General features: G+C 52.6%; 1 protein-coding gene across 1 annotated transcript in view; it reads right to left on the bottom strand.

Moving 5' to 3' along the window:
• Positions 1 to 14499, bottom strand: part of MTOR (mechanistic target of rapamycin kinase) — a 174929-nt gene extending 160430 nt beyond the window's left edge. The window contains exons 1-8 of the mRNA XM_038746139.1: positions 14338 to 14499; positions 12996 to 13104; positions 11976 to 12208; positions 9762 to 9962; positions 8376 to 8510; positions 5441 to 5719; positions 5209 to 5317; positions 123 to 309 (exon numbers count right to left, since the gene is read on the bottom strand). Coding sequence (XP_038602067.1) covers positions 123 to 309; positions 5209 to 5317; positions 5441 to 5719; positions 8376 to 8510; positions 9762 to 9962; positions 11976 to 12208; positions 12996 to 13104; positions 14338 to 14457 — 1373 coding nt within the window. The 5' untranslated portion in view covers positions 14458 to 14499. The remainder of the gene's footprint in view (positions 1 to 122; positions 310 to 5208; positions 5318 to 5440; positions 5720 to 8375; positions 8511 to 9761; positions 9963 to 11975; positions 12209 to 12995; positions 13105 to 14337) is intronic.
• Between the last annotated feature and the right edge of the window lie 335 nt (positions 14500 to 14834).

Here is a 14834-nt window from a genome sequence, read left to right on the forward strand (position 1 = left end):
ATTGATTGATTGAGTCTACAGCTTATCCCACCACTTACTACAGTGCCTGGCACATGGTAAGCACCTATCACATACCAATGAAAAAAGGGTGAGCTAGAGAGAAGCACTTTAGAGAGGCTCACTTATGGGCAAAGTCCTTCGGAGGAAGAGCCGCTCGAATGATGTCCAGAACTCGGGGTAAGTAGACCTTGAACTCGGATCTCACGGCTACAGAGAGCAGCCCCAGGGCCTGGAATGCTGCCGTACGCTCTTTCTCCTTCTTGACGCAGCTCAGTACGTGGTTCATGGTGTCTTGGAGATACTGCGTGTCTGAACAAAGAAGAGACGCAGAGCTCGTGGGCCCCAGGGTCAGGGCTGCCCTGGACCACTGAGGCCTGACCCAGGGCTCCCAAACTTTGACGTACCCCCGACGGATTGGGTGGGGAGGGGAGGAGGAGCGACTGACTGTATGCTATTTCAGCTAGACGCTCACCAATGGGGAACGACTGGATTACTGCATCAGCCTCCTCTCTGATCTCCCATCCTCCCGTCTCTCCCCACTTCGGTCTATACTTTACGCTGCTGCCCGGATCACCTTTGTGCAGAAACGCTCTGGGCATGTTACTCCCCTCCTCAAAGATCTCCAGTGGCTGCCTGTCAACCTACTCATCAGGCAGAAGCTCCCCACCCTCGGCTTCAAAGCTCTCCATCACCTCGCCCCCTCCTACCTCACCTCCCTTCTCTCCTTCTACTGCCAGCCCGCACCCTCCGCTCCTCTGCCGCTAACCTCCTCACTGGGCCTCGTTCTCGCCTGTCCCGCCGTCGACCCCCGGCCCACATCCTCCCCGTCCCAGAATGCCCTCCCTCCGCACATCCGCCAAGCTAGCTCTCATCCTCCCTTCAAAGCCCTGAGAGCTCACCTCCTCCAGGAGGCCTTCCCAGACTGAGCCCCCTTTTTCCTCTCCTCCTCCCCAGCCCCTCCGCCCTACCTCCTTCCCCTCCCCACAGCACCTGTATATACGTTTGTACAGATTTATTACTCTATTTTACTTGTACATATTTACTATTCTATTGATTTTGTTAATGATGTGCATTTAGCTTTAATTCTACTTGTTCTGACGTCTTGACACCTGTCCACTTGTTCTGTTTTGTTGTCTGTCTCCCCCTTCTAGACTGTGAGCCCGCTGTTGGGTAGGGACCGTTTCTGTTGCCAACTTGTACTTCCCAAGCGTTTAGTCCAGTGCTCTGCACGCAGTAAGCGCTCAATAAATACGATTGAATGAATGAATGAATGAGTGAACCAACTGCTGCCACGGCCACTTGAGACCACAGCAGCTTTCACACCCGGAATCCTGAAATCCATGTCTGGGAAACCTCTTGACAGTTTGGTGCAGAGAAGCAGCATGGCTCAGTGGAAAGAACCCGGGCTTGGGAGTCAGAGGTCATGGGTTCTAATCCCGGCCCCGCCACCTGTCTGCTTGGGCAAGTCACTTCACTTCTCTGGGTCTCAGTTACCTCATCTGTAAAATGGGGATGAAGACTGTGAGCCCCATGTGGGACAACCTGATCACTTTGTATCCTCCACAGCGCTTAGAACAGTGCTTTGCACATAATAAGTGCTTAACAAATGCCATGATGATGATTATTATTATTATTACCCCAGTGCTTCGAACAGTACGTAGTAAGTGCTTAACAAACACCACAATTATTACTACTGGGATTTCAAGGTTCTCCGCCAGAATTCAGTGTCACCAAAACAATCATTTGGCTTAAATCACCCTCACGAGAATTTTCCCAAAGGTCTCTTTTGGGGGGAGCAAAACGGCTGGGTTAGCGTGTAATTACAATGCAGCCATAGGACTAAGCTCATGTAACTGTAAGGGCAGTGCTCAAACAATTCAAGTTTCAATAAGACAGTTCCTCTGCAAGTTATTTTTCCATTGCTCTCCCTTTCTGGCGGGGAGCGGTACAGATCACCTTCGGAAGCATGAGAGTCAAGGCGCAAGCATGGAGGTGGACTCAGTGCTCATGAGGATAATAATAATACTATTTGTTAAGAGCTTACTATGTGTCAATCACTGTTTTAAGCACCAGGGTGGATGCAAGGTAATCAGGTTGTCCCACGTTGGGCTCACAGTCTTAATCCCCATTTTACAGATAACCGAGGCCCAGAGAAGTGAAGTGACTTGCCCGAAGTCACCCAGCTGACAAGTGGAGGGGCCGGAATTAGATCCCACGACCTCTGACTCCCAAGCCCGGGATCTTTCCACTAAGCCACCCTGCTTCTCACCCACCTCCTCCACATTGAGGCCGCCTCACCCGTTATCGGCAAGCGCGGCTCCTCCCGAATCTGACCAGGTGAGTGGGGCAAGGTGGGTTGGAGGATGACGGGGGGACTGAACCAAGACAGGAGAAGCGCTGACCACGGGGACAAAACCAATCAGAGGCAATTAGCTAATGAAGGAGCTGCAAAATCTGCAGTGTGCATTCTCCTGGGGCACTCTGAAAGCTGCACGTGGCTCATAATTATCAATCGTATTTATTGAGCGCTTACTGTGTGCAGAGCACTGTACTAAGCGCTTGGGAAGTACAGTTGGCTCAGCGAGAACAGTCTTAGTTATCCACCCTGGCAAAATAGGAACAGACAGTATTATTCTTAAGGGATTTAAGTGCTTACTATGTGTAAAGTACCGTTCTAAGCGCTGGAATTATTCCCATTCCACGGGAGGGAAAATGGGTTCTTCAGTTATTTATTTTACTTGTACATATCTATTCTATTTATTTGATTTTGTTAATATGTTTTGTTCTCTGTCTCCCCCTTCTAGACTGTGAGCCCACTGTTGGGTAGGGACCGTCTCTATATGTTGCCAACTTGGACTTCCCAAGCACTTAGTACAGTGCTCTGCACACAGTAAGCGCTCAATAAATACGATTGATTGATTGACTGATTGATTCAGTTCCCTGCAGTTCCTCGCCCCATGCCAAACTGGGGTTTGGGGAGGTTGTTGTATATAATAATAATAATAATAATAATAATGGCAGTTATTAAGCACTTACTATGTGCAAAGCACTGTTCTAATCGCTGGGGTGGTTACAAGGTAATCAGGTTGTCCCATGGGGGGCTCACAGTCTTCATCCCCATTTTACAGGCACAGAGAAGTGAAGTGACTTGCCGAAAGTCACACAGCTGACAATTGGTGGAGCCGGGATTTGAACCCATGACTCCAGAGCCGCTGAGCCACGCTGCTTCTCGGCGTTAGTACAGCGCCGCACACATAGTAAGCACTCGGTAAACACCAGTAATGGCTTGATTCCAGCACCAGGTACTCTAATGCAAAATCTGGCTGAAAACAGGGTGATGTTCAGAGGCCACAGCAATAGCCGAATGCCTCGGCCTTCAGTCGACTGTGGCGATTTGGCTGCTCTTGGCATTTAGGCTCGAAGTTAGCCTTGGAAAAAAATCCAAAAGGAAGAACAGAGTTTCCTCCTCCTCCAGGTCCCGGAACGAACGTGTCCGAAAAGGAGAGGCCTGCTGGCAACTCCAAGATGATAACCCCCAGGGATGGGAGGTGGGATAGGGCAAACAGCCGAAAGCTTGCCCGGCCAGTCCAGGGAACTTGGGGACTGACGAGATAACTTTCAAGCAGCAGGGCTTGGCCAAGTGACGGGTTGCCACGCGATGAGGCGCAATTGTCAGCTGTGTGACTTTGGGGAAGTCACTTCACTTCTCTGTGCCTCAGTACCTCATCTGTAAAACGGGGATGAAGACTATGAGCCCCCCATGGGACAAGCTGATCCCCAACGCTCAGAACAGTGCTTTGCACATAGTAAGCGTTTAATAAATGCCACCATCATCATCGAGGAGTTCTATCCACGGCAGATTTTAATTACATATCTTAATAAATTATTTAATAAAACCACCAGGAAAAAAGCCAGATCAAAAGAATGAATCTGGAGGGATTCGGTGTCCTCCGTGTCCCGCTGCTAGGCAGCCGCTGGGGCTTAGCGGGGCTACTGCTACTACAAAGCGCCCGGCTGATCAAACGGAGCCCGGTTATTAGGTCTTTTGAACCGCAGGCGCCGATGCTGGGATCATTTACAGCTCAGCTGAACCAGGGCCCTCTCGGTTATTAAACAGGGAAAAAAAAAACCCAAAACTGCAGCACATCAGGCGCGGGGGGGGGATAGTGAAAACTGAAAAAATATGGACCGTTTTCCCTGAAATCATCTCCCTCCGGCTTGCTGGACTGACGCGGCTAATTGACTCACTCTCAATCGATATGCCCCCGTTCCTTCTCACGCCACATTTAACACTTCCACCGCTCTATTTATCCTGCCGTTTGGTCCGGGCCAGGCGGCGTGAAACGGATCGGTGTATCTGAGGCCGGGTATCTACTGGGGAACCGGCCGGCTCGCCGCGCGCTGTGTATTTGCTTCTGAATTGACTGAAAACTCTGAGAGCACCAGGGAGCGATTCCTTTGGACTGATGTGTTGCCGACTTGTACTTCCCAAGCGCTTAGTCCAGTGCTCTGCACACAGTGAGCGCTCAATAAACACCACTGAATGAATCGTGGCTCAGTGGAAAGAGCCCGGGCTTTGGAGTCCGAGGTCATGGGTTCAAATCCCGGCCCCACCAACTGTCAGCTGTGTGACTTTGGGCAAGTCACTTCATCATCATCATCAGCAATCGTATTTATTGAGCGCTTACTGTGTGCAGAGCACTGGACTAAGCGCTTGGGAAGTACAAGTTGGTAACATATAGAGACGGTCCCTACCCAACAGCGGGCTCACAGTCTAAAAGGGGGAGACAGAGAACAAAACCAAACATACTAACACAATAAAATAAGTAGAATAGATATGTACAAGTAAAATAAATAAATAAATAGAGTAACAAATATGTACAGGTACATATGTATAACTTCTCTGGGCCTCGGTTACCTCATCTGGAAAACAGGGATTAAGACTGCGAGCCCTCCGTGGGACAACCTCATCACCTTGTAGCCTCCCCAGTGCTTAGAACAGTGCTTTGCACATAGTAAGCACTTAATATCATCCTCATTATTATTATTATTATGAATGAAACAGCAGCTGGTGGGACACCGACCCTAGCACCCTCTTCTCCACCGAGCACCCTGGCCCTCGTAACTGGGGGGCTTTACAGGGGGTTTGTGGTCATCTCCGTTCGCGGGCCCGGGCGGCGCCTAAGGCAAAGCGGGCAGAAATCTCACCTGTGAAGGCGGAAGGCCGGAAGGCAGCCAGGCGAGGCAGCAAGTTGAGGATGGTCATCTGGATGAGGGAGTTCTTGCTGTTTCTGCACTTGAGCACCCAGATGCACACCTGCGAGGGGCGGGGCGGGGGGGGGGGGTCCGCGGACGGGAGCGAGGAGGGGGTGCCCGGCGGCGGCGCGACATCGCTCAGGGAGCGATGGAGGGGAGGGAGAGAGGGCCTCCGGCGACCCACCTGATTGAACTTCTCTTCCATCAGATCTCGGCAACAGCGACTCTCCACCAGGGTTGACTTGACCGGGAGGGGCGAGGCCCCGAATCCCACGATGCCCTGGTGGGCGCTGTACCCCAACAGCCCCACCAAGGCGTTCGACTGCTGCTGGGGCTGTACGGCCTGGAAGCTGGCGAAGGGGGTGATGTGGCGCGGCTTGGTCCCGAAGCCCATCAGGTCTTTGCAGTATTTGTCGTGGACCAGCTGCTGCTGCGTGATTTCCTCCATCTCCTCCCGCAGGCGCTGGGCACGGGAGGGGGGGAAAACGGCAGCTTTGCTGGTCGGTACCCGGCGACCCTCTTTGGCCCCCTCCCCTCCACCGCTGCCCGCACCCACTACGTGGCTCAGTGGCAAGAGCCCGGGCTTTGGAGGTTCAAATCCCGGCTCTGCGATTTGGGGCAAGTCACTTCGCTTCTCTAGGCCTCAGTTACCTCATCTGCAAATTGGGGATGAGGACTGTGAGCCCCCCGTGGGACAACCTGATCACCTTGTAACTTCCCCAGTGCTTAGAACAGTGCTTTGCACATAGTAAGCACTTAATAAATGCCATTATTATTATTATTATTATTATTACCAGGCCTGGATCTTGGCTGGGGCCGATGCAGGGGGAAGAGAACCCCCTACCGAAATAGTAATAATAATAATCATGGCATTTGTTAAGCGCTTACTATGTGCAAAGCACTGTTCTAAGCACTGGGGAGGATACAAGGTGATCGGATTGTCCCACGTGGGGCTCCCGGTCTTCATCCCCATTTTACAGATGAGGTAACTTAGGCCCAGAGAAGTGAAGTGACTTGCCCAAAGTCACACAGCTGACAATAATAATAATAATAATGGCATTTGTTAAGTGCTTACTATGTGCAAAGCACTGTTCTAAGCGCTGGGGAGGTAACAAGGTGATCGGATTGTCCCACGTGGGGCTCCCGATCTTCATCCCCATTTTATAGATGAGGTAACTGAGGCCCAGAGAAGTGAAGTGACTTGACCAAAGTCACACAGCTAACAATAATAATAATAATAATGGCATTTGTTAAGTGCTTACTATGTGCAAAGCACTGTTCTAGGCGCTGGGGAGGTAACAAGGTGATAAGGTTGTCCCACGGGGGGCTCACAGTTTTAATCCCCATTTTGTAGATGAGGTAACTGAGGCCCAGAGAAGTGGAGTGACTTGCCCCAAGTCACACAGCTGACGGTTGGCGGAGCCAGGATTTGAACCCATGACCTCTGACTCCAAAGCCCGTACTCTTTTCTCTGAGCCACACTGCTTCTCTATGTGCAAAGCACTGTTCTAAGCGTTGGAGGGGAATACAGGATCAGGCTGTTCCACATGTGGCTCACAGTCTTAATCCCCATTTTACAGATGAGGGAACTGAGGCCCAGAGAAGTGACTTGCCCAAGGTCACACAGCTGACAACTGGCAGAGCCGGGATTTGAACCGGTGACCTCTGACTCACAAGTCCGCGCTCGTTCCATTGAGCCGCGCTGCTTCTCTAGAAACTCCAGGGCTTCTGCTGCCAGGGCTCTCACATTTATAAACATTTATAGTTGATCTACACTCACTCCCTTGGTGAGCTCATTCGCTCCCACGGCTTCAACTGTCATCTCTACACTGACGACACCCAAATCTACATCTCTGCCCCTGCTCTCTCCCCCTCCCTCCAGGCTCGCATCTCCTCCTGCCTTCAGGACATCTCCATCTGGATGTCTGCCCGCCACCTAAAACTCAACATGTCCAAGACTGAGCTCCTTGTCTTCCCTCCCGAACCCTGCCCTCTCCCTGACTTTCCCATCTCTGTTGACGGCACTACCATCCTTCCCGTCTCACGAGCCCGCAAACTTGGTGTCATCCTCGACTCCGCTCTCTCATTCACCCCTCACATCCAAGCCGTCACCAAAACCTGCCGGTCTCAGCTCTGCAACATCGCCAAGATCCGCCCTTTCCTCTCCATCCAAACCGCTACCCTGCTCGTTCAGTCTCTCATCCATCCCGTCTGGATTACTGCATCAGCCTCCTCTCTGATCTCCCATCGTCCTGTCTCTCCCCACTTCAATCCATACTTCACGCCGCTGCCCGGATTGTCTTTGTCCAGAAACGCTCTGGGCATGCTACTCCCCTTCTCAAAAATCTCCAGTGGCTACCAATCAATCTGCGCATCAGGCAGAAACTCCTCACCCTGGGCTTCCAGGCTGTCCATCCCCTCGCCCCCTCCTACCTCACCCCCCTTCTCTCCTTCTCCAGCCCAGCCCGCACCCTCCGCTCCTCTGCCGCTAATCTCCTCCCCGTACCTCGTTCTCGCCTGTCCCGCCATCGACCCCCGGCCCACGTCATCCCCTGGGCCTGGAATGCCCTCCCTCTGCCCATCCGCCAAGCTCGCTCTCTTCGTCCCTTCAAGGCCCTACTGAGAGCTCACCTCCTCCAGGAGGCCTTCCCAGACTGAGCCCCTTCCTTCCTCTCCCCCTCATCCCCCTCTCCATCCCCCCCATCTTACCTCCTTCCCTTCCCCACAGCACCTGTATATATGTTTGTACATATTTATTACTCTATTTATTTTACTTGTACATATCTATTCTATTTTATTTTGTTAGTATGTTTGGTTTTGTTCTCTGTCTCCCCCTTTTAGACTGTGAGCCCACTGTTGGGTAGGGACTGTCTCCATGTGTTGCCAACTTGGACTTCCCAAGCGCTTAGTCCAGTGCTCTGCACACAGTAAGCGCTCAATAAATACGATTGATTGATTGAGGCCCGGAGGCGGCCCTCCCCGTCACGTCTGGATCCGCGCCGAACCCAAGCGCGAATCCCAGGGCTCTTGCGGACCGCGGTTTGCGGGGGACCCGTGGGGCCCGTCATGGGGTCACTCACCTCACTGCGGGAGGCCCCGAGGGGGTCGGCGGCACTCACCTCTCCCTCCATACTGCTGATTCGCACCAGTTCGTTGAGGATCAGCAAGGCCCCGTGGATTCGATCATCCCGGTTCATGCCCTTCTCCTTGGCCAGCGTCTCATCAAAGCCCTTCTCCGCTTCTTCATACGTGTGCTGTGCAGAGAGACGGACGGGCCCTTAGCACCTGGTCTCCGCGTGGCACCCACAGAGGGACAACCAAACACGCCAGGGCTCGGCCTGCGCCGAAAACAAACGCGGACCTGGATTCGGGGTGACGGCGTCGAACCATCGAGCCCCGATATTACACCCTGAAGTCCCGGCTCGCCCCTCGGCCTCCTCAGCACTTCCACCCGAGAAGCAGCGCGGCTCAGTGGGAAGAGCCCGGGCTTTGGAGTCAGAGGTCATGGGTTCAAAGCCCGACTCTGCCAATTGTCAGCTGTGGGACTTTGGGCAAGTCACTTCACTTCTCTGGGCCGCAGTTCCCTCATCTGGAAAATGGGGATGAAGACTGTGAGCCCCCCGTGGGACAACCTGATCACCTTGTAACCTCCCCAGCGCTTAGAACAGTGCTTTGAACATAGTAAGCACTTAAGAAATGTCATCATTATTATTATTATTAACACCTTTCTCCCTCTGTAGACTGTAAGTTCGCCATGGGCACGGAACGTATCTGCTCATTCTGATGTATCGTACTCTCCCGAGTGCTTAGTACAGCGTTCTGAACATATTAAGTGCTTGATAAATAATAATAATACTAATAATACTAATAATGGTATTTGTTAAGCACTTTCTATGTGCAAATCGGGAGATACAAGGCAATCACGTTGTCCCCACGGGGCTCAGTCTTCAGCGTGGCTCAGTGGAAAGAGCACGGGCTTTGGAGTCAGAGGCCATGGGTTCGAATTCCGGCTCCGCCACGTCTGCCGTGTAACCTCGGGCAAGTCACTTCACTTCCCGGAGCCTGTTACCTTATCTGCAAAATGGGGATGAAGACTGTGAGCCCCACATGGGCCAACCTGATCACCTTGTATCCCCCCCAGCACTTTGCACATAGTAAGCGCTTAATTTTGTTGTCTGTCTCCCCCTTCTAGACCGTGAGCCCGCTGTTGGCTGGGGGGCCGTCTCTATATGTTGCTGACTTGTCCTTCCCAACCGCTTAGTACAGTGCTCTGCACACAGTAAGCGCTCAATACGATTGAACAAATGCCGTTATTATTATTATAATTATTAATCCCCATTTGACAGATGAGGTCACTGAGGCTCAGAGGAGTGAAGTGCCTCGCCCGAAGTCACTCAGCTGACAGGTGGCGGAGCCGGGATTCGAACCCACAATAAATCCCACCGATTGACGGACGGGCCCCGGCGGAGGACCCCGCTAGAAGAAAGCATCTCATCATCCCTCACCCTGTACCACTGTGGCTTCTGCATCTCTTTGGGCTCCCGTTGGGTGGTGAGGATCAGGCACGCCCGCAGGGCGGACACCGCGCCCTCGCGAATGGCCTGCTTAGGGTCCCACACGGCCACGAAGATGTTGTCGAAGAAGGGCTGTACTTGCTGGAAGAAGAACGTGGGGACGCTGATCGCCAGCTCCCGCAGGACCAGAACCTACGGAGGGGAAAAAATCCGTGAGGACCCACCACCAGGCGCGGGCAACGTGGAATGAGGGCCCTCCTTCCGGGGATAAGACGGCCCTCGCACAAAAGGGACCTCCGGGAGCTGGACGGAGGCTCGACTGCAGCGGCTCAGAATAATAATAATAATAATAATAATGGCATTTATTAATGATGATGATGGCATTTGTTAAGCGCTTACTACGTGCAGAGCACTGTTCTAAGCGCTGGGGGGGGGGGGGGGATACAAGGTGATCACGTTGCCCCACGTGGGGCTCACAATCTTAATCCCCATTTTCCAGATGAGGGAACTGAGGCTCAGAGAAGTTAAGTGACTTGCCCAAGGTCATACAGCAGTCATGTGACGGAGTCGGGATTCGAACCCATGACCTCTGACTCCAAAGCCCGGGCTCTTTCCACTGAGCCACGCTGCTTCGAGCACTTACTAAGCACTTACTATGCACTTATTAAGCACTTTATTAAGCACTTACTATGTGCAAAGCACTGCCCTAAGAACCAGGCATGACTGCGGTTCCGCAGCCGTGGGTTCGAGTTCCGGCTCCGCCACATCTCTGCTGTGTGACCTTGGGGAAGTCACTTAACTTCTCCGAGCCTCGGTCACCTCATCTGTCAAATGGGGATTAATCAATCAATCGTATTTATTGAGCGCTTACTGTGTGCAGAGCACTGTACTAAGCGCTTGGGAAGTACAAGTTGGCAACATATAGAGACGGTCCCTACCCAACAGTGGGCTCACAGTCTAAAACTAAAGACTGTGAGCCCCACGTGGGACGACCTGATCATCTTGTATCCCCCCCAGGGCTGATAACAGTGCTTTGCACACAGTAAGCGCTTAACAAATGCCATCATTAGTTATGAGAAGCAGCGTAGCCCAGTGGAAAGAGCCCGGGCTTTGGAGTCAGAGATCAGGGGTTCAAATCCCAGCTCCGCCACTTAGCTGTGTGACTTTGGGCAAGTCACTTCACTTCTCTGGGCCTCAGTGACCTCACCTGTCAAATGGGGATTAAGACTGTGAGCCCCACATGGGATGACCTGATCATCTTGTATCCCCCCCAGAGCTTATAACAGTGCTTTGCACACAGTAAGCGCTTAACAAATGCCATCATTAGTTATGAGAAGCAGCGTGGCTCAGTGGAAAGGGCCCGGGCTTTGGAGTCAGAGGTCAGGGGTTCAAATCCTGGCTCCGCCACTTGTCAGCTGTGTGACTTTGGGCAAGTCACTTCTCCGGGCCTCAGTGACCTCACCTGTCGAATGGGGATTAAGACTGTGAGCCCCACGTGGGACGACCTGATCTTCTTGTATCCCCCCCAGAGCTTATAAGTGCTTTGCACACAGTAAGCGCTTAACAAATGCCATCATTATTTATAAGCAGCAGCGTGGCTCAGTGGAAAGAGTCCAGGCTTTGGAGTCAGAGGTCAAGGGTTCAAATCCCGGCTCTGCCACTTGTCAGCTGTGTGACTTTGGGCAAGTCACTTCACTTCTCCAGGCCTCAGTAACCTCACCTGTCAAATGGGGATTAAGACTGTGAGCCCCACGTGGGACGACCTGATCATCCTGTATCCCCCCCAGTGCTTATAACAGTGCTTTGCACACAGTAAGCGCTTAACAAATGCCATCATTATTTATGAGAGGCAGCGTGGCTCAGCAGAAAGAGCCCAGACTTTGGAGTCAGAGGTCAGGGGTTCAAATCCCGGCTCCGCCACTTGTCAGCTGTGTGACTTTGGGCAAGTCAGTTCACTTCTCTGGGCCTCAGTGACCTCACCTGTCAAATGGGGATTAAGACTGTGAGCCCCCCCTGGGACAACTTGATCACCCTGTATCCTCCCCAGCGCTTAGAACAGTGACATAGTAAGCGCTTAACAAATGCCATCATCATTATTATGATGATTATTATTCTAGCCTTATTCTAGCCGCAGCCCCGAAACCCACCGCGCCCCCCCTCCGCCTCGTGCCCCTGATCTGGGCCCGCCCCGGCCAGGGCACTCACGGCTGCGTGTCTCCGGCCTTCGTTCCGGTCCGCCCCCAGCCACTCCAGGGCCCGCTTCACTTCAAACTCCACATACTCGGCGGTGAAGGTGTCCCCCGCCATAGCCAGCCGGCCGATGGCCTTGGACGCCATCTCCATGACGACGGGGTCGTTGGAAGGCAGGAGGTTGCGCAGGTAGTTGGCGAACCTGCCAATCCGGGTGGAATTGCCGCCTTCCACTCCTATGAGGCTGGCTGCGGGGGGAGAGGAGGGGAGCCCAGTTCAGTCAAGGAACCAGACACCCCGGTCAGCGTAGGCTCCCCTTCTTTTCAATCCAGCCAGCCATCAATTTATGTAGTTCCCTAGAGTCCAGGAAGGCATGGAATTGAAATTCCGCCACAATCCAAAAAAACGCTTGCTGGCCCGTTGGCTTCACCTGCCTTCCCCGTCAAATCCCGCCTCAGAGCTACGACGATTTACAATGCAGACTGATCTGAATTGCAGCTTTCCCTTATCCTTTGCCAGAAGGGCTAGTGAAGAGGGAAATGCTTAAAATGAAAGGGGGACGGGGGTTGTGTGTGTGGAGAAATCACCTCTTAAGTCAACCCATCCTGCACACTGGCTAGACAAACCCTTTTCAACTCATTCAAACAATTATTGCACCTAATCCTACTTTGGCTGATGAAATGGTTGCCCGTCTCCCCTTGTTAATACGACTCCCTTTACTCATCCTTGAGGACAGGACCAACACCAGACGAATACCCCAAACCCTCTGCCGTGCTACGTACCCTGAGGGGGCTCACTGTGGGCTTGCTGGCTGAAGAGAAAACACCCGGACAACTCGTAACCCGGGCATTATAAACCCCACAACCATCAAATGTTGGTTTCGTCTCCTCAAACTTCATCCCACACCCTCCGCCCAGAAGAGACAAGTGTTTTATCCCGGGCGACCCCGTCAGATACGGACTGCCGCTCCCAGCTAGGGCTCAAAAGGCTCCCCCAGGACCCAGCGCCTGAAGGATCTGGCAGCTCCTCTCTCACCAATGGCCAGGATGCCACCTTTCCTCTCGTTGGCATCTGAGCTGGAGACCAGTTCAAATATGTGATGGTTCAGTTGGTCGTAGAAGCGGGTTGACTCCTCCTGACTCATCTGCGAAAGTGAGGGCCGGGGGAAGAGGTCAGAACAACTCACAATACACTCGAGGCCAGGTTCGTAGAGAAGTGGCACGGGCTAGTAGAAAGACCGTAGGCTGGGAGTCAGAAGACGCGAGTTCAGATCCCAGTTCCACCACGTACCTGCTGTGTGACACTGGACAAGTCATTTGGCTTCTCTGTGCCTCAGTTCCCTCATCTTCAAAATGGAGATCTGATGCCTGTTCTCCCTCCTACTTAGAACCCCATGTGGGACCTGATTATCTTGTATTACCCCAGCGTTTAGTACAGGGCTTGGCACATAGTAAGTGCTTAATATCACAATTATTATTATTCCTTCTGGCCAATGGCGGACACAGCCCAAACTAAAAGAGACATTGCCACTGTCCGTTCCCCAGCTTCAGATACAATCCTTTATGATCCCAATAAGGGCATCCCTAAGATGCCACCCCACCCATTAACCCAGCCCTGTCTCTCTACATCTGTCCGTCATATTTGAGGAAGACACCACTGATGGTGAAACTCACCTCTGAGGGTGTTTATGCCCGAGAATAATAATAACGATGGCATCTATTAAGCCCTTACTATGTGCAAAGCACTGTCTGAGAAGCAGCCCGGCGTAGTGGAGAAAGCACAGGCCTGGGAATCAGAAGGACCGGGATTCTAATCCTGGCTCCACCACTTGCTTGCTTTATAACCTTGGGCAAGTCACTTCGTTTCTCCGTGCCTCAGTTACCGCATCTGGAAGATGGGGATTAAGACTGTGAGCCCCATGTGGGACGGCCTGATCACCCTGTATCCCCCCCAGAGCTTATAACAGTGCTCTGCACACAGTAAGCGCTTAACAAATGCCATCATTATTTAGCTGTGAGTCCTATGTGGGACAGGGACTGTGCCAACCTGATTATCTTGTAGCAGTACGGCGTCTGCCACAGAGTAAGAGCTTAATTCCATTACAAGAAAGACAACGTGGGACCACATTGGGCACGCAAAGAGGTTATCCCTCGTTGAGTTGTACTAAATGTCTGTCGCACCGGGGGCTGTTTTCTCTCCCGCTTGCCTCGGTGACCTGAAACCAGAGCCTCGGAACCGCGACCCCGCTCTGCCGAATCATCCGGAATTTGGTTCTCTAACGGTGACAGTCCTTTAAGCCTCACAGTCCCACAGGACATGGCTTTGGGTAAATGCCGCCTTGGCCTCCCCGGGAACGGGGAGAAACTCTGGCACTGACCTCGCGGAGCTCCATGGTGACATAATGCTGCAATTCCTTGGCAGCTTTGGCTCGGGTTTCTTCACTCCGGCTCTTCAGGCCGCTGGCAAACTGCTGTAGTATCATCACGGTGCCCGACATGGTGGCAGAGGCTTGGGGCTCCGCGCATCAAGCCCTGTGGGTCTTTCGTCAAAAAGTCCCGGTTACTCCTCTATCCCCAACCCCGGACACCCGTCATCATCTCTGCGTAGAGCTCAAGGAGAAGAGTGCCTTGGTAACACAATTTCTAACAAGACCGGGCTCAAAATGTCAGTGAACAAGACCCCTCAATGCCAACAGAAAGCCCAAACGACCCTCTTCAAGGACTGTAGAGTTTTGAACCTTCAAGCAATCTGATGTAGACGCCAAGACGGGTTTCCTAGAAAGTCTGTGAACACCGAAGGTTTAAACCCGGGGTCTCACGGAGCAGGGGCGGTGGCGGGACAGCCAAAGCACCTGAATCTTGATGAATTGTACTT

The sequence above is a fragment of the Tachyglossus aculeatus genome, chromosome 5 (assembly GCF_015852505.1).
Source record: "Tachyglossus aculeatus isolate mTacAcu1 chromosome 5, mTacAcu1.pri, whole genome shotgun sequence".
In the NCBI taxonomy this organism is placed as follows: Eukaryota; Metazoa; Chordata; class Mammalia; order Monotremata; family Tachyglossidae; genus Tachyglossus; species Tachyglossus aculeatus.